The sequence below is a fragment of the Pezoporus wallicus genome, unplaced genomic scaffold (genome assembly GCF_028554395.1).
Source record: "Pezoporus wallicus isolate ANWC-B61680 ecotype Strahan unplaced genomic scaffold, APGP_CSIRO_Pwel_v1 contig_4710, whole genome shotgun sequence".
Classification (NCBI taxonomy): domain Eukaryota; kingdom Metazoa; phylum Chordata; class Aves; order Psittaciformes; family Psittacidae; genus Pezoporus; species Pezoporus wallicus.
This window is the reverse complement of record NW_026640647.1, coordinates 5,753,320-5,773,651: the sequence shown is the minus strand read 5'-3', so window position 1 is coordinate 5,773,651 and position 20,332 is coordinate 5,753,320. Positions and strand designations below refer to the sequence as shown.

General features: G+C 38.7%; 1 protein-coding gene across 16 annotated transcripts in view; it reads right to left on the bottom strand.

Annotated features, from left to right (window-relative positions):
* Positions 1-207: 207 nt before the first annotated feature.
* Positions 208-20,332, bottom strand: part of CARF (calcium responsive transcription factor) — a 37,730-nt gene continuing 17,605 nt past the window's right edge. For 6 of the 16 annotated variants that reach the window (XM_057419851.1, XM_057419841.1, XM_057419854.1 and 3 more), the window contains 13 exons: positions 19,469-19,589; positions 18,457-18,600; positions 17,760-17,993; positions 17,199-17,361; positions 16,120-16,195; positions 11,592-11,722; positions 10,293-10,659; positions 7,400-8,078; positions 4,345-4,476; positions 3,130-3,173; positions 1,755-1,822; positions 1,154-1,207; positions 208-483 (listed from right to left, as the gene is read on the bottom strand). In XM_057419851.1, coding sequence (XP_057275834.1) covers positions 7,960-8,078; positions 10,293-10,659; positions 11,592-11,722; positions 16,120-16,195; positions 17,199-17,361; positions 17,760-17,993; positions 18,457-18,600; positions 19,469-19,589 — 1,355 coding nt within the window. In that variant the 3' untranslated portion in view covers positions 208-483; positions 1,154-1,207; positions 1,755-1,822; ... (1 more) ...; positions 4,345-4,476; positions 7,400-7,959. Of the gene's footprint in view, positions 575-1,153; positions 1,208-1,754; positions 1,823-3,129; positions 3,174-4,344; positions 4,477-7,399; positions 8,079-10,292; positions 10,660-11,591; positions 11,723-16,119; positions 16,196-17,198; positions 17,362-17,759; positions 17,994-18,456; positions 18,601-19,468; positions 19,590-20,332 lie in introns of all 16 variants that reach the window. The other 10 variants (XM_057419846.1, XM_057419853.1, XM_057419845.1 and 7 more) reach the window with 10 other exon arrangements.

Below are 20,332 nucleotides of genomic sequence, written 5' to 3'. Positions count from 1 at the left end.
TGTGAAAACATTGATTTAAAACCAGCAAAGCCCTCTTTCCACAGATCATCTGTTCTCAACAGAAGCAAGAAGGTCACAAAGGTTCCCACTTTCTCCATATCCTTCCATGTACAAAACGCCTCAGATGTGATAACGGGTTTAACAACAGCCAAGAACATGGAGATGTTACACCAGTTTGCATTCAGAAGATAACTAGTGCACTGAAGATAGAAGCAAATACATGCAATCAGCATTCTAGCTTTTATTAGAATTGAGCTCAGAGCACAAATAGCATCAAAATCAACAATAAAAAGTTTTATATTAAAAAAATGTTTACCATTTAAAGTGAACCACTTCAGCCAGAAACAAACTCTGCAATCTTGAGCTGTAAACTCTGAGAGCTTTCTATCTCCTGCAAACAGCTTTTCACAACTTCACTTCCTCTTCTGTTCTTGGCTCTGGTTTCTTGCCAGTTACCTGGAGTACCCTCAGAGGTAAGGGATCCTAAGAAAACATCCAACACAGAGTGAACTAAGAGCTAAAAGTAGAAGCCAAGGAGGAAGCACCTGCACACTTCAGAAAACTCGAGTGTCATCTGTAAGAAACATAAATAATTCATTTCCAATTCTGTGCTATTTAATTTTAGCTTCAAGAGAAATATCTGTGAGAAAAAGTTACATTTATGTCTAACAGAACAGTGACCTGACAAAGCACAACTGAACTTTCGGCATGGTCCTTTAGGAATTATACACTGCACACTTAGATCTAGGACAGAAGATAAACCTTAGGCCAAACTTGTAGCTAATTTGCACGAACAGTTTAACAGCAGAAGTTGGGGGGGGTAGGGAGAAGCTGAGATTTGTTTTTCTCCCATTGCTGACCACCTAGCCTTGATGCAACACATTCAGAAACAAACTATGGTTTGCAGATATTGTTACTGACACCCTGCCAAGTAACCAGGTCAGATCATGCAAATGAAAAGGAAGTGCCCTCATGTAATGGGAAAGGTGGTAAGGATTCTGGTATCATCCCTGTTCCTACCCCCACCCCTTCCCTTGCTATAATTATGGTTCTATAATTGCTTTGCTTTTTTTTTTTTTTTTTGTGGAAGACCCTCATCACAGTGATTTGCAGTATGGATGGAATCACCTATAAAGGAAGAAAAGGGCCAAACCTTTCAGACTCTGAACATGGTGGTTTCGGAAGACAGTTTGGAATGATTCCTGTTCTGGATAAAAAGAAAAAAAAATTGGAAAAGGCTTTGGTTGATTTAGGCTATTAGTACATACTTCTATCCTTGTATATTGTGGTATTTCCTCATGAGGAATTACTGCAGAAATACTTCATCATCCACTGTAAGTTAAAGCTTACTCTGCAGTAAGAATACCTGAAAGGACTTCAGACAAAAACTCTCCACTATTGGCTTTTTTTCCTTAATAAAACAAGCTTTCATTTACTTTAAGAAAACACACACAGACAACACAAAGATCAGGAGGCAGCACTGGCCTACAATTTCAGTATAACATGCAAAGATGGTAATGCACGGATAAGCATTCATTAATATTTTGGTACACACTCACTGAGATCTGTCTAAACACCAGGCATCTTGTCAGGTAGATCAATAAGCCTAATACTTCTGAAAAGATTTACTTTTATTCATTATTGAAAAATCCTTTTCCTCCCACCAAAGAATGTGGGCTCTATCGAAGTCATGTCATCAACCTTTAATCTCCTCCATTCTGTTCCTGCAGGTCCTCCCATAAGATCTTACATACCTTGTTCATGATCTCCATGTCCCTTGAAGGCTTGTACAACTTCTTGAGGGGGCAAGCAGAGAGAACAGCTATGTCAGAACACAAAGACAAATCATCACTGTTTCTCAAAGGGTGCATTCAGAACAAGCACAGAGAAAGTTAGTCTGGAATGAGGACACCAGGACTGAACTCCCTCTCTCCCACTGATCTGCCAACACACACATCTATGTTTCTGGCTCTCCTACTGCCATTTGACTGCCACGCCTAATTACATTTTAAATAGTGTCTAGAGAGAAAGACTATTCTACAAAGAGCAGGAGCAAGGCTCTGCTCTTCCTGGGAGCCACTGAACTATCATATTTAACCAAATGACAAAGCTGAAGTTTTAACAGTATTTTAGTGGTAGTTGATGCTGTTTTGACACTGCCCTGCTGTAGAAGTCCAAGTACATTAGACAAATGACCAAATGGCACATCCAATAGCATGTATGTTTTTGCTCCCTCATAGGGCCCAGAAATAAATTCTTATGAAATCAGTACACTATGGACAGATTTCCATTTCCTATAAGCCTTATCAATCTCTATTAGAAAAAAAGATCAGGAGGAGAGAGAAATTTAATTTGCTTAGAACAGCACGCTCTTGTTTAAGCAGGCAGATGCATTTACAGAAGCCAAATAACCAACTGAGCTGCACTGCAGAGAGCTAAGGATGGTTGTAGTAAAAAACATGAATTCCAGGTATCCATATTAAAAGATCTGATTACATGTGCCCTAAAATATCTGCCCCATTTAACCACAGTTAAGTGTAATTAAAACTAAAGAACTACACATAAACAACTATATTCATATCTACAGTTTCTCTTCCTTTTTTTTTTTCTTCAGATACATACAATCTCATATGCATACGTAACTTAAAACTATTAAGCAACCAAAGGTAATTTTTTCAATAAAGAGATTATCCTACATGTGCCTTATTGCAATGTTTCTTCTATCTAGCAGAGGCTATTAGACCGCTGATGAGAATTACTCCCACAGCATCCATGCTCCTATTCTTCCATGCAGGAAAGACTCCTCAGGACAAGAACATTCAGTGTTTGCCCTCAGAAAGCTTTCCATGCTTTTAAAATACCTTCTGTACTAGAACAGTGTGGGGTCCTACACCCACTAATACTTTCTATGATACAGCAAGTACTGTTTATGATCACTCCTTTGAAGACTCTCTAGAAAACACATCCAATCCCTTCAGAAAATAAACATGTAATTTGTCACGTGCATTAGAAACGCACTGAGATACTAAGGTGAAACAGCTTACATTGCAAAAGAAACCCCAAATACACATGCGCTCCCGTCACGTGATGAGATTTTTGCCTTCCCCTGTTTCTCCCCCCAGATCATACCTTAGGTGTTGCTTGTTGGAGAGACTTGCTGGGTAGCTTCTGACCTAAAAAAAAAATATCAACACAGCCTGTTTTACACAATGCTTGTTTCATCATTAATGAAGTGCACTGTTGCTAGGAGAAGATGATCATTACTGATGGGATAGGCTCTGAAGCTGATGCCTGTGAAAGCTTTTTTCAGAAAGGAAGGGCAGTTCAAGGAGAATTTTCTCACCACAGATCCACAAAGAGCAGTAACTTTTCACAGCACCATCCTCAGCTGCATCACACTTTCTATCCCTAATAGAACAGATTATTCCTGCCTAATCTTCTGAGAACATACCTGTTCGAACAGGATTAAGACAGCAAATTGTGAGTTTGCCAACAGACAAGTCAACAGCCAGCTACAATCCACAGCCAGAATCAGACGCTCAAATGTGAAAGGCAAGAGGCCAGTTTCTCAATACAAAGTCTTAAGACCTGTCAGCAACTGCAATTTTCTCATTGTTTTCTCAGGTTTTTTTCAGTTGCTGTGAATGCGAAGAGTGTCCTGTGAAATGTGGCTGCCTGATATTCATCCAGGTAAAGAAGATAAGCCCAAAAGCAAGGAAAATACTTAATCCAATTAAAAGGAACATATGCACTTAGGATCCTGGGGAGACAGGAAGAAAAACTGAGCAAATGTCACTACTATTTACTTGTGAACTCACCAGCAGCTCCAACAGTGCAACAGTGAAACACGGAGAACCAGAGGGCCTGAGGACATAGGGCTTGGGTGGAAGTGTGAAGGAAAAGAGACCTGGGTGGTCCATGCTTGAGGTAGGTAGAGCTGCAGCCAGAGGGATGACAGCAGCAAGCTAATTCAGTTGGGAAGAAAAGGTGTATTTTCTGTACTAATGTGTAAAGGAAAAGAATCTATGCTGCGGGGTTGAAGCTCCAAGAGGTATTTTTTTCTTCATATTACAAGATAAGAATGGGCATCTCAGACTATGGGAAATCATTTACCTGCCTCTGGCACTCACCAAAACTCAAGCCGCTTTGTGGGTTTTTGGGGCAGGACTCTTCCATTCCTTTACATTCCTACCACAAACTCACCCTATGCACCACTGGCATAGCCTGAGGAGCTAGCTGCACTGAGCCTTTGCGATGTGCTCACAACCGCCCTCCAGGGCCCCAGAACCCCCAGAGCACAGCCCACTCCAGCCCTTCCCCACAGAACCCTTGCTTTTCACACACCTTCAGGAACTTCTTCTGCCTGGTCTCCCTGGTGTTGTTCTATTTGTTCTCCTTCATTCCCAGAAACCACTGCCCTGACGTAGCTCTTGCATTTCTCCCCATGGGCCCCCATAACCACAACACAGACCATTACTTTAAAAGAAAAAGTAGTTTACATTTGAACAGAAATATTATACATTAGGTTACTATATAAATATAGATATACACATACATATACAGATATATTCCTCTCTAAATTTTGTACAAATTGCAACAACCTTTATACCACAGAAAGGACTCATTAACACTACTGGTTTCCATCCAAGAGGCCACCAGCCTTGAACAAGAGCTATGGACGTGTGCCTTTTTATGCATTCTGTACATTTTAGCAAAAAATTATCATTGTATGCACATACATAAGCACAGCCCTTCTTGTAAAGCCAGCTGAGCACTGTTATGGGTAACCAACAGTGCGGATAAATTGGAGAAGAATTTGTTCATTTACAGTACTCAGGAGCTCACGATTTCTAGGTTTGCAAAATAAACATTTGAACACAACCACAAGAAAACAAAGTAAACATCAGAAAAACATCTACAATTCCAACACAGTAACAATCAACTACTTTGTACTAAGCTACACAGCTTTCTCTGAAAAATCAACCTCACGCATTTGATTCAAACAAATTTAGTTGATCCGAAAGCATTATTGCTTACTTGTGGTTTTTTAATACACATAAGATTCTTTTATGTAAAATTTAGGTGGACTTTAGTGAACACAGGTGTTAAGCTTAATTAGAGACTGGATATGGAAGATGAGCTCGTATTCCTTCATTAGCAACATGCACAAAGCAAATGCAAACATATTTAAAGAGAAAAGATGACACCAAATTAAACACCAACACAATAATAAACTGGAATATGTATTTGGAAGACAAAGAACTGAAATGCTGTGAAAATGAAAAAAATGAAACAAAAAATCCAAGTATTGCCTGAAGAAGCATTTCAACTTTGCTCAATGACTAGAATAGCAACTCTCATGCCCAGCTTTTAAAAACAACTAATTCTGTACTGCTTCTTTAAATTTCTCCCAACTTTTTGTTCTATTGTTTTCAGGGTACTGCGCAAATCAGGGTAGATTATAAAATTAATTTCACAGCCTGCAATTCAAAATGTTCTAAAAGAGTATTTCCTCCAGCTGTGAGCATTAAACCAAAACCAAAAGTACCATCAGGAATATTGCTCAGCACAGGATGAGACTGCAGCTCATCCTGTGCTGGAATGAACAGTGACTGCTAAAGAACAGATGTGTTAATGAGGGAACTAAGAACTGATGAAAATGAAACTTCTCTTTCATTAAACTTCTAGTCCAAACACAAATCTATTGTCTGCTTTGAAGAGAACCAAAACTGAAATAACCTCTTGCTGATAATCTTTAGCTGTAACTCATTATTTTGGGAGTAAGCATTCACAAAAATGAAGAATGATTATTAAAAAAAACCACAACAGTATTATTAAGAAAGAAGAATATACTTTGGAATGCATTAGTTTAAACTCTAAGAAAATAACAAAGGTGATGGAGTCACTGAACACAGCAGCACAGAAGCAGGTACCCGTTCTGGTACATAGTTACCAAGTTGGGAAAGAAAAGGTGACTGCTGACTGCGTGCTCCAGAACTACGACTGCAGCAGAGAACATCCATTTTGGACATATTTTCACAATTAACAACAACTATAAAATTAACAGAAGTGTGAACCTTGTGGGATTTTACCTACTCAGAAATACCACAAAGCAAGTCAGTGCAGAAACAAAATATGAAAGACTCCAAAGAACTGGAGATTCTCTATGCACTTGCAACATAAAATACTGACTCTTATTTAATAAGAGCATGACCCTGTGGGAAAATTCTTATTTAAGCTAACCGATATATATTAGCTTTAAATGTACGCTTTAACAGTGTTAGTTAACCTCACAGAAGTTAATATATGTTAAGATATAGCACTCACCTAACAGATGCTGCACTGGGAACCCAGTTCAATGGGAAACTTTTGAAAGGCTTAGCTTTCAATACTCAAAAGAAAATTGCCACTATTTAAATGATGCTTGACGTATGTTAACAAACTTAACAATTTAATCTTTATGTCACATAATACTTCTAATATTTTATCTCTACATAAATGGATCAATCTTGTTCAGATTTTTCTTCTTTTTCAGATTTTTTTTGTGTGTTTTGGTTTATTTTTATTCCTAAGTCCTCAGGCTGCATTATTCTGCAGCATGCAAAGGAAAAAAAAAAAAAAACAAAAAACTTTTTCAGCAAAATCTCAACCACTTAGTAGGAAGCAGTAACAGAACTGCTGATATTGCTGTATACAAACCACTCTGAATATTGCTCTAAGAATTCAACATTTGAAGTAAACAATGCCATTGTTTAATTTGATACCTATGTTGGCATCAGTTTCATTTAATTCTTTAAATGGATTCCAAGTTATGTGTAAATTTTTTTCTTAGAGAAACATGTCTCACACATTACACAGCTCAATGCTTGTCACTTATTATGGCTTTGGCTTAAGTATTGCTAAAAGAGATTTCCTTATCATATTCATTTTTATAAAGATCCCTGGTAATATTGAAAGTATTACGGACCACTCCAGTCTTAGGACCTGCTACAGTTGAAAAAGATGAGTTTGTTTTCTGAACACTACAGTGACAACACACTTGCACATATTGTTTGAATTTATAGCACTTTGCGTTGTTTTCTTGGGCCTTTCTTTGTTAGAAACGTATCCATAAACCCTACATCATGAGTGCCAGCAGGTTAAATCATATTTATCTGAACTAACAGCATTAAGTGCATAAAGCAAAAGGTAGATAAGCATCATTTTCCATGAGACAAGATTCCTGCATTTAGTTATGACCAACTGCTAATACTGTACCACTGCAAATGCTGCATGCAGCAATGAAACTGATTATAAAGCCAGAACATAAGTGCAAAGATGTCAAAGTTGACAACATTCACTATTACAATTCACACACTTTTCTTCATCATACCGCTTTACATTCACCTGGGAATCTCACCTTTCTCCTCTCCTTGATCTTCACACCATTAACATTATGATCAGGTCAAAGTTGCATTTGCTTAAGCATCTATGTCCTTCATCAGTTTGAAATTTAGCATCTTGGACCTTCATTTTGTCACAAAACCACTGCTGTATAGATGCACCGTGCTGTTGGATTCTGTGGTCTTGGAGCTGGCAGAATTGATGGTCTCTGTAGAGCCGTAAGAGTCGAAAGTCTCAAGGAGAAAAGTAAACCCAGTACTGTGATCCATATTCTAAAACTAAGGAATTAAACTGTGGAAGACCTTCAGAAATGTTGACCAAAATGGGCCATTTGGATAACATCCAATTACTCAAAAGCTTGAAACAGAAGTGAGAGGTGCTGTTCCACAGGGCAACTGAATGACCTGGCATTGGCAGTGAGCCACATCAGTCATAAATCAAAAGAGCTGTCAGAACTACTGTAAAAATATGCCTAGTCTGAATGTCCCAGTACAATTTAAAAAGAATGGCATTACTTTGAGAGCACCTTCCATGTGGAGTTCTCCGATTTGAAAAATCCTTCCAGCCTTCACAGATTTAAACAGGTGAGGAACTACGGCAGCCTCTGATTTTATCTGGCTCCACAGACAATACTTTTTCTCTTGGCTCTTGTTTAACTTGGCTCACACAGATAACTCCCTCTGCATTTTCTTCAGCTTAAAAACAAAACAAAACAAAAAATAATCAAACATTGAAGTTCAAACTCCACTGATAAGCTTCAGCTACTTTTAAATTAAAAGTATTTCAGGAACTCAAGCTAATAGGTAAGGCATCTGTGAAGTTAACTGCTTCATGGTCAAACAGTAGGTCAAACTAAATTTAATGGCTGTTTAATGTGACCTACTGTGCTACAAGACATGGCAAGTTGATATGAATTTACTGCAGTAACAGCTCCCTTGAGTTAGAATATTTAGAACATTTTATAAAAAGCCATAAAAAATAGTATGTTTGGAGATAGAAAATTATGCTCATGCAACATGTCTTTCCTCTTTCCCATGGAAAGATAAAGCAACCCGCTTACTTGGTTCTATTTGGTTGTTTTTTTCATTTCCAGGGGAAAGGAGGAATGGAAAACTAACTCAATGACTTATAATTCAGGCATGACTGGCCACTACAGTGACTGCATGTAAATTTCCAGCAGCAAATAGCTTATTCTTAAGTTAGCACCTAGACAAGAGAAAGTCTACAACATACAGGATAATTTTAACCAAGCCCACGTGGGTGTTAAATGTAATGCATACACACAGGAGAAAAAAAAACCTTGAAATGCACTGTGACTGAACTGCTAGATTCAAGTGTACAGGGTATGTGTTCATTTTATAGGCAACTCCTCTACAACATAACTTAGGAATGGCACCAATATTCTCAAAATTTCCAAATCTAGGCTGGTGACGACTGAAACCTTGAGCAGAAAAAGAAAATCCCAAAGGAACAGTCAGTTTAGTCCTTGCAGTTATATATAATCTTATATTTGACTACATTTCTCTTTATGTAAACCAATGTTACTTAAAATGCACTTACTACACTTATCACAAAAAATTTTTGAGAGGCATCAACATCCAGATTAAACAAAAGAGTTAAACAACTTAATGGAGAAGGTGCATTTGATAACCTCTCTTGAGCTTGTTTTACCCTGAATAAAACCAGATTTTTTCAGGAGAGCAGTCAAATTCAATTATAAAAGGGGAATAAAAAAAACAGTTACACATTTGAGTACACAGCAGGCAGGAAATCCCTTATATTTAACTTTGACAATACTACCACAATAAAATACCCAAACATTACTTTAACATGTATGAATTTCAGTATATTCCCTCATATACCCTTTATCTCTTTTTCATTTCTTCATGTAGTCTTATATTTCCATTAGAGAATTTAGAACAAATTCAGTTTTGCAGACCTGCAAAAGTCACCAGGGCACATGGAAATAGTTACCCCTATGGCATTAGAAAGGTGCAGGCTATGATCTGGCACATCTTTACCGGGATGTTCCTGCAAAACTACTCAAGAGTCATCTTTTTAGAACTCACAGATGACAAGAAAAGATAAAAAGAAATAACAAAGCTAGCATTTAGACTCTCTGGATAGTCAAAAGGACATGTTGCAATGACCTATGTATGCTCCATATCTAATAGGTTTTCTTCACCAAGAATCAAAAATCCTTCTTTGAGAATGCAAGCTTCCATTCTCCATCAGGTTCCATGGCTGAGAATCTAAAGACTGTATATTTAACAATTTAAAAAAAATCCTTTTAAGGAGCCTTCTATTTTGATAAAAAGTTATTTATAATATTTATTGTGTTATTTTTTTAAAGAGTATTTTCAAACAGAAGCCTGAAATTCTAATTAATTACAACTCCAACTGATCACTTCTAAAGCACATTGATGACTTCAGGGTCCTAGCAAAAGTTTAGTAAAAAAAGTAATTCAGAAATCTGCTGAGATGGTGCAAAGAAAGAAGTAATCAAAACCCTCACATTCCCTTCCAAAAAGTTCTAACTAGATTCAATATTGGTTATTTTCTATTCTTATTTTTCCTTTTAAAAATATTTTTAAGATAATTTTAACTAAATGGATATCATTTGGCAAAAAAAAAAGTGTTCATTGAATAAGTGGTTATTTGGTCAAAGTAAGTAATGCATAGTTTAACTAAAGCCATCTTTTTATAGAAAAACCTGGGTTTTGGTTTGGTTTTGTTCCTTCCCTTACCCTCCCCCACTCCTGTTTTCACAGTAGAAATTAATTCAAATCAGCTGAAAGAAGTCTATACAGGAGTTCCCCAGTATCAACACATTTCTTTCTTCAAGACACACAGAAGAAAATCTATTTTATTTTCTATATTTACATATTATTGGCAAGACTGCAACTTACCAAGTGCTGGATGGCTGTCCACAATCCGTACTGGAATAGTCTGTACATCTCCCAAGAGAATCTGATGGACTCCTCCTCCTAGGCTTCTGGAGTCATCCACCCCTCCAACTGCTACCAACTGGCTCATGGTGACCAGATTCTGATCGGGGCCAGGTGGAGTCCCAAAAGCAGAGGTAGTAGTGCTATGCTGTGTTAGGCCAGCACCTGCTTGCAGACTGTGTCCCTGACTAAGTAATAGAGGATGGTTGGTTACTGCACTCCCTGTGGAATCTAGGAGACTTGCAGGGCTGGGAGAGGAATGGTTATTTACAGCTATCAGGGCTGTTGATCCATTTGTGGAGGTAAAAGTTGACTGCAGCTGTAATCCCTGTGAAAGAGAAGGCAGAAGAACTAACATACCAGTATTTACAGCAGAAGTTTGCATTTAATGACATTTATTTTGCAATGCTGCTACTGCATAATACATAACCTCTTTTCAACAGTCAATCCCAGCAACCCTAGGCTAAAGTTGTATTAGAAAATAATTAGAACAATGTATCCAGAAGCCTCTTAGAAGACTATTTACAGCCATAAAGTTCTAATTTCAGATTGATTTTGTTTCAAATCATTTCCCAGTACTGCCCATTCACACAAGAGGTAGATACTAAAAGCATACTGATAAAAACCCCAGCAACTTGCTGCAGACTGTATACCTAGGGAAGAGAACACACATTTCACTGTGGTCCAAGAAGCATAAAGGTAACTTTTCAAAAAGAAGAGTCACCTTTAAAGGGAGATGAGCTTTAGAAGCAGCTCTTTTAAGCACAACATTCTTATCCCCAGTCTTCAGCCTTTCAAACTGGAAGTTTACAGATCTGAGCTGGGGGCAGTTTTAAGATTTTAACGTATTTTAAGAGGCTGGAGAAGGATTTTAAAGGAATAAGACTGACTTATCTCCCCTCGGTTTTGCAGCATTTTTGTTATTAAATGGCTGGACCATGTAGAAAACAAATAGGTGCTTGGCTAGAGCAGAAGCCCACTACTTTCATCATCTTTGATTTGCCTTCAAATTTGCCTTCAAGAGACCCCAACTAATTTCAAAGTGTCAAAAGATGATAATGGGGTCCCCTGCACCACAACTATATGCCAAATATGACATGCAAGAGGAAAAAAAAAAAACAAAAACAAGAGTTGACAGCTATTTCAAAATGTGCATTACCCAGCCAGTGTTTGGGTTCATTAGCTGAGACGGAACTTGCTGTTCTCAGCTTGCCTTCCCAGTGAAGAAGGTTTGATGTTCTGTAAACAACTTGACTGTACCTGAAGTTGTGCAAATATCTTGGGCTGAAGTGAAGAGAGGGAAGATAATAGCTGAGCTGTTCCTGGTAGCAAGGACTCCCCACTCTGGCTGGCTTCTGCTTTGGTGACAAGTGACTCCCCTTCTGAGCTCCCTACAGTGCAACAGAGAGGAGGCAGACAGTTATGACAGATTTCTTCCCATTTAAAAGTCTCCTCTGCAAACTGAACAAACCCCTTCAATCTCAATATAGACATATAAAAGAAACATATACATAAATGCTGTTTTCTTTGCATAAGAGCTTAGATGCTAAATTAAAAAAGCTGTGTATGAGAAAAAGACAATACTGTAGGAAGATTGTATGTGCCTGGTGACAGCAAAACAGAAGCACTGACAGATCCATTTTGAAGAGCAAAGTAACTGCACCCTACACTGTGCTTTGAATTTCTAGTTATAACATAAAAGCTGACAGTTGACTATCAAAGCAACGATCAAACAATTTGACAATACACACACCTCAGTAAGGGCTCTAATAAACAGGCATAAAAAAAAAGAAAGGGTTGTCTCTGAAAATAAAAATCTACACTGGAAATCCTGTAAGTCTCACCACTCCCTTCCAAACATCTTTGTGGAATTAAGGCAATTTCTATGCAGCATCACACCAAAAGTCCATTTATCTGGAAGTCTTTCAGCCTACAGATTAAACTATATCCTCAAAATTCTTTAATGCAAGAAGGACAGACTTCATTTCCTGATGACTTGTAAAAATTGAGATTCGCTTGCAGCAATTTCTGCAAGAAAACTTCCAATGGAACTGCAAAAAGCTTTGTAACACAAACTCATACAGAAGTTTCCAGCAATCTAAGTGAATGGAGATACATTTTTCAACATATATACTGATTTGCAAACTCTAACTCCTTATCATAACTGACTATAAGACATACTCTACTAATATCCTTCAATACAACTACTTCCAATATTTGGGCTCTTTTTAATACTACACAGAAGCCCCATATGCATATGTGAATATTCAAGACTCCATAAACATTTGTGAACATTCACATGTAGGAAGAGATGGCAGTTCTCTTCTTAGGTTGTATTCTACACCAACATGCCTAGGAATAAAGATAATAGTTCAACTCCTAACCTACCCACTCCTTACACTGCTTGGGCTTTCAGTATGAATGCCAGAATTGAACAAACAAACAGAATAGGTACTTTAGCTCACTTGTCATTATACTTCATAAAAGATGTAAAAGGGAGCACACAAATTTGACAATTACAGTGGATCTTAGACCTAGAATAGAGAAAGCTGTATCTCATGGAGATAGGGAGTTCTGCTCAACAAGACAACAAACAGCTAGGTTTAGTTCTGTTACCATTTGATTTCATAAACAATAAATTTGTCTCCAGTCAGCACAAGTTGAAATGAAAAAAAACAAACCAAACCAAACCACAAAACCCACAAAAAAAACCCACAATCAAAACCCCAACATAAACAAGCAGTAGTTTGAAAAGCTAGTGTTGTTTTCCTTTGTTACCACTTCATAATACGTTAACAAGAGTTCAATTTTTCAGTCAGGCTTATTTTTTTGCTGAGACTTGTAATACAATTATAAACATGTGTTTGCAATGTGTACAAACACATACCCACATATATAAGGGGAGACAAGATATGCTGGAATTAGATTAGCTGCTTGCATTTACTGACTTGGTGCACATGTGCAGAAAGGGAAACAAATCCGATTCTCTAGCTTCCTCTAAAATTCACTAGATGGACGCTTACATATTTGATAGGCTGTGAAAGACAAAGAAAGCAAGAATTGATCTTCCTGAATCTTCTCCAGTATTCAAACATACTAAAAAGCATCCCTGCTGAGCTCTATCACAGCTGTTGAAAGCACGACTATTCTGTGTCTTTCCATAAAAGTGCAGTAATGCAAAGACTCACAGACATGCAAGCTTAAGCACAGTAGGCCTGCTCATATTGCAGATTCCTTTTTTCCTAAAGCAGGCTTCCTTAAGAAAGAGGAACACTATTTAAACTGAGCTTCAAAACTTTTGCCCTCTGACAGTTGTCAATAACAAAATTCTTACCCTAAGAGCACCAAGCATGCATGATGCCTTTCAGTTCAAATTGATCCACTGCAGCAACAGCTAAAACAAGAGTTAGAAAAAAAACCAAGACAAAGCCCAAACACTGGCACATAAATCAGGTAAATCAGGTTCACCAAGTCATCTGTTAGGGTGGTGAGGCACCGGAATGGGTTGCCCAGGGAGGTTGTGAATGCTCCATCCCTGGCAGCGGTCAAGGCCAGGTTGGACGAAGCCTTGGGTGAGATTGCTTAGTGTGAGGTGTCCCTGCCCATGGTGGGGGGGTTGGAACTAGATGATCTCAAGGTCCTTTCCAACCCTAACTATTCTATGATTCTATTTAGGAGAAGTCACACAAGTGAACTAAACCTCTGGGGGTTTATATTTCCTGCTACAACAAAGATAAGAAATAGGTCAGGAAGTGACAGTGACGTGCAGAGAAAGGACTTTACAACCAACCGGCCAATTAGAGTTGTAAAGTAGGTACGTTTATTCAGGGCTGGGTGGCACAGGGGTATCCCACCAAAGGCGTGTGTGCCATAGCCACCCATCCTCCAAACATATATAGCATTGTGGTTACATATTCATGAGATCGCCTATACGTATTAATAGCTTGTCCCCTGCTTCCTATGATAATTAGTATTTCCATAAACTCCTGCCACTGCACATGTGCAGCGCTTTTTGGTGGTGGTCATAGAGGGTCATGGGGATGAAGGCTAGCGGCTCCTCTTCGGCACTGCAAGTAACCTTTTGGTCTTGGCAGGCTCAGTTACTCCTTGGATCCTGTCTAAACCACAAAGCTGGCTTACACTTGTTCTCTTCTTTTGTGGGGCTCAGTCTCCCCATGGATTGGCTGATCTTATCTCAGGAGTTACAAATGTAGCTAACTTTTCATAAGTGTTAAGTCCCAAGCTTTGTTAACCCTTAGGCTGCACTAACAATGTGATTAAGGTATATTATCATTAATTACATTAACAATGCAAACTAATTACCCAGCCAGCAACCAGTTTTAAATCTTAGGACTCCCCTATCTCAACAGGGGGCAAAGTGGAAAGAAACCCAAACACATCAGGACTTCTGGCAAGACCCACAGTGGAACGTAACTGCTGACAGAAGTACATCTTTAAACATGACAAATGTGGCAGTCCCCTTTTGGTCCCTGTAGACTACCAGCTGTGTTGAACAAAAGGTACCCAGCACCATGTTCCAGTTAAATGGGGAAACAAGCTAGCAATGCCCTTGAGATTAAAAACATCTAAGAAGCCTGCAGCATTATCTCAATGCATGCAAACAATTAGACTTGTCCACCTTGCTGCAATCATATCCCTACTAAAAGCCAACAACTTTTCTCATGAGTTTCATATACAACCTATTAATTGAGGGATGGGGAAAGCATCCAGAAACATGCAGAAAGCTCTTTTGGTGTCACACTAGAAAAAATGTCCTTGAAACCCGAAGAAAAAGGCAGAATAATATAATTTTATTATCAGCCACCATGATCCGAGCATCTCAGCCCATGTGTAATCCTAACTACGCTAGCTAGCAAGTAGATCTGTTTTAGTACATATTTTGAAGTCAAAATAATAGTAGTAGGGACCCACTTTCAACAAAGGACAATAGTGTAACTAGCATCTTCAAAATAACCAGACCTTCAACCATGAACGCATAAACGCAAGTTTCCATAGAAATCTACACTATCTACCCTCTGGTTTTGATGCAGAGTGGGAAGAAGGTTAATTGCTGGGAAGAGATGCTACTTTGGCTTCAGACGCTAACAATATTACACCACATAAAGAACTGAAGAAACATCTCTCATAGCCCTGCTGCCACTAAACACACATTTCTATTTCTAAGTATTAAGGAAAAAATAGAAAAGAGTGCTGTCAATCCTGACAACAGAAATACCATGTTCATTTTTCAGGACCTGATCCTAGCAGCAGAACTCAAGCTAATGACTCTGTAAGAAGCAGGAATCCCAATATGCATTCAAGTGCTTTTTATCAAGATAGTTAAGCATATGTGAAGCACAAACCATCAAGGAACTCAAGTACCCAGATGAGTCCTGGGTATTGTGTGTCCTGACAGATGCATCTGTTCAGTAGCAATTCAATTATCTTTACACAGGTGTTATTAGCACCTTTATCCTAGGTAAAATGTTGTTTCTAAATAACCATCCCATTAAAATCTTCAGTTGCTTAGGATGCTAAACAAAAGCCAAGATTATAATTTTCATACTTCTGGCAACCCCATCACACTACACGTATTTTTTGACGTATGCAGTCACACAGTTAAAAAAAAAAAAGTATGCTAAAATAGATACACCAAAATAACACTTCTTAAGTTTAGCTGAGCAGCAGAACAGAGCAGCAACCTCACTGGAAGGAAACTGAACTTCTGTGATATAACCAATGAAACAGATCACATTTGGAGACAGCAAAGTTATTAATGCAGTCCTACCATCTGAAGGTGGAGAGGCAAATGTAACAGTCACTGTTTCTGTGAGAACATTCCCACTGTCTGTGGTCCACTGCAGCTGAAAGGAAAAGGATCTCAGTTCTCAGAAAGGGTGCAAGTTTGTCAACTATAGGAACACAGGCTTAAAAGGACCTGTAGCAAAACAGCCTGAAACTACATTAATTTTCTTGTAACTATGCAGCAACTTCGAAGCTCCTGGCTTACAAAAAAAGCCAACCAACCAACCCCTCAAAAAAACCCCAACCTGTAAAAGGTATTTTAACTTACACTGTACCAGGGAAGGCTAAAGTCTGCTCATGACAGTTCAAAGACTTTAAAATAGAAAATAGTCAAACCATTCGGCTAACTAACAAGGATCACTCACTCACCTGGGGAAACAGCAGTGTAGGGAGAGGGAAAAGACTGATGACACAACATCATTTAACAGTACAGTTTGTCAAAGCTGATTTTAAACCGGCAATTCCTTAGTAGTCAGCTTCATAAGTAGGAAAACTAGGATCACTGTGTATCCTTTATCACTCAACAGGTGGAAGAAAATTAAGGAACACCACATTAGAGTTACCAACCATTCTGTAAGTATCTACTTCATGCTTGCTTCACTTGCTATAAGTGCACTTATTGGTATCTACGTATTCAAAAGGTTGTGCAAGCCCTAATTTAGGCTACACCCGAGACATACTTCGTCCCCATTTTTCAGATATGGAAGAGTAACTTCTCCAAAACACAATGACAAAGTCATGAATAAGATTCTCTGATGTGTCAACTTCTCTACACCATGTGGTTTCCAGCTCATGCAGCATCATGAAGTGCTGGTACTGTATAATTTGTCAATCAACTAATAGCAACCTAACGCTGATGAGATAAATTCTGAATGAGATCAGATGGTTTTATTAATATTTAATCCAATTTTGTTCAGCCAGAGATTCCACTGAAAATACTGCTGCTGGAAACATTAAGTCATAGAGAATTTTGGATGAAACACAGCCAAGTGGTTAAAAATTAAAATACAATTTCCAGTATTTAACTGGAAAAATCAAAAAGAAACACAAAGGCCAACATACTGTTGCTGGGATACTTTCTGAATTATACACCATCTCGCCGTTCCTGAGGGACTTCTGCACTTCATGAATGTGGTTCTTGATGTCATTCACAGTGGGGAAGAAGGACAGGTTATGTCTTTCTGGCACTTCATCAGGCTTGAATAATTCTCTTTCCACATACTTTCTGTCACATGTTAAAGGACATTAAAATATGCATATATAAAATATACTGTGTTATCTCCCTCTGTTATAGAGACTCCTACCCGTCCCTCCCCTTGTTCTAACAACAAGAAAAGAGCAAGCTAGATGATCTTCTGACTCAGTTCATCTTGTTCATCTGCTAAAGAGTAGGGAGCTAAAAATCCCCATTTATTCAACTAACTTTAAAAAGGACAACAACTCTTAACAGCTACCTACAACGAAACGGAAAAAGAAGACAAAAGCTGGGAAAAATTGGTTCACATGACATATGGGGAATATATTCAGTGATGCATCCAGACTGCCCTTTAGCTGCAAACCAAATTAATCAAATGCAGAAGTAGATACAGCACTACAGACTGAGAACATGACAAAGTTCTGTACCTCAGTTGCTTCCTCACTGCATAGACCTGCTCTATTCCCTGAGACACCAGTTCTCGGATCTTGTCTGCTACTTGAGGATGAAGTCGGGAAGGCAGAATACAGTTCTCATCTCCAAGAACTTCCTCCTCCTCCTCAGGAGAAGGCACAGAAAATTGGGAGGGTGAAGAAGGGAGGCAGGATGTTTCCATTTCATGATATTGGTGGGCTTGCTGAGTGGGTAACTGTACATACCACCTGGCAAGAAGGAAAGAGTTTCTACACATAATTCTCAAGCAAAGGCAAATAACAGAGTCTCTCGGGGGTACAGTCTGACAATCAAAATCAACCTAAGTAGAATGCCTTAAGATTTTACAGTCCCTGAGCTGGAAGATACTGCATTTTAGTGCTCAGAGCCCTCTCACACCTGTCAATGCAAAATAAACCAGCTCAATTCCCCAGGTAATACAATCATTTCTATCTATTCCTTGCATGAAAACATCTGCTGAAGTTTCACAGCTTGGTGCTTAAGACATTTTCCGAATAAATACTCCAGAGCCACAGAAGTCTTATTGACATTGTGGAATTTTTTTTTTTTTCCTATTGATACTAAGCAAGAGCCTTAATAAAGTGACTAAAAAATAAAGGAAACCAAGCAAATTACTACTCTTTTTTGATTCACTTGTCAAGATAAAAGAAAAAGAAAATATGGAAGTTTCACCTGAGGACACCACCAGCATCTATCAAGTTCTTCTTCAGCATGTTGAATGCTTTCTCCTGCTCCATTCTTATGATTTTCTTGTCAATTTTAGGGTCAGTAGAAACCCTGTATTCCGGAAACTTCTGAACCTTTTTAATATAGATCCTTCCAGGGCAAGGATAAAAAAAAAATTCTCCTTCAATACACTTGTCCTTAGGGGGAGGAGGCTAAACCCCACCTACTTCATATGAGATATTAGTTTAGGGAAAGTTCAAACAGTGTTGCAGGGTGTGAGGAATCCCAAAGAGAACTATAGAATTGTTAAGCACACATCAACAGAGACTGATGCAGATGGATGCAGACAAAAACACTTGTGGCTGTCTGGAAGCCACTCAGCCAGAGTGATTTTGTACCTCAACAAAAACATTCTGTCCCTCAGTATAACACCATTTCTGAAGAGGCTTCAGCCAGCTTGAAGCCAGAATTGAGCACATACACACCTAGATGCAACTGGACAGGTAAATGCATTCTTAGCTCAGTAAGAACTGAATAAGCACCCAGGAGGATGCCCAAGAATAAGGCAAAAAACGTTAGTGTTGGATAAGGAGAAAGTCCCCAGTGAACAGGAAGAACTGTAACTGCTTCAGAAAATAGGACATGTGTTAAATTAGGATTATTGATATAAGTGTAATTAAAAGCCTGAAGGAAAAATAACAAATAGACTATAAAGTTTTAGACTAAAAACAGTCACTAAAGGAGACCACAGGAACTACATCCAGGTAGATAACAATTCACACTTGTACATCATATCCTGATGTACTGCTACTTTGCATCTGGCCAACCTATCAAATCTCAGCCTTATTCACTTTCTTCTTCCCTCTAAATGAGTATCAGCCTCAAATTAAAGGAGACAAAGCTAAGAGCTACAGTGCGTATCAGCTACCACCCCCAAACAGTGCTCTGTCAAGGCTCATAGAGAGAATACTTTTTTAGAATGCCAAGTTGCTCTTTCAGCTTTACAGACAGTTCTTACCTTGCTGGACAAGTGGCTTTGTACAGATGGCAAGAGGTGCCTTCCTGCTCACCAGCTTTTTTGGGCTGGAACCCTTTCCTCCTTGGCCCATATTGGCACTCCATTACAATGGCTCTGCTTCCTGGGAACAGAAAGTAATGTGCTCCGTTTATTCAAACGGCCACTGAAGTTATTACAATAAAACAACACTAAATAAAAGATGAGAGTTACAAAACACTTATTTGTTTACCATCAGCCTCTTCAGAAGGCAGAACACTCAAGTGTAGAAAGCATTCAAATACAGCACAAATGCTACTCTCACAGCATAAAAAGGACACAGACCATTTTCCAAAGCATTTCACAACCTTACTACACCTCACAACACTCCTGCAGAACGTATGATAGCAAATATTGGATTCTGCCCTGCTGAACACCAATACAGGATGAACAGTCTTGCAAGTTATCAAAGTAGCACGATGCTGGTAACACGTAACAGAAGCAGAATACCCAAAATAACCAAGAAAACCCACAGCTGAAGTCAAAGGTGTACTGGTTTTGGCTGTGATGGAGTTAATTTTCTTCAACATAGCCAGTACGGGGCTATGTTTTGGATTTGTGCTGAAAACAGAGTTGATAACACAGGAACGCTCTAGCTACTGCTGAGCGGTGCTTAACACAGAGTCAAGGCCTTTTCTGCTCCTCACCCCACCAGTGACCAGGCTGGGGGTGCATAAGGAGTTGGGAGGAGACTCAGCTGGGACAGCTGACCCTCAATGACCAAAGAGATACTCCACACTGTATGACATCAAGCGCAGCATGATATACTATTTATTGCTGGAGTAAGAAGCAGGAGGATATCCCAGGTTTGTCTTCCCAAGTAACTTT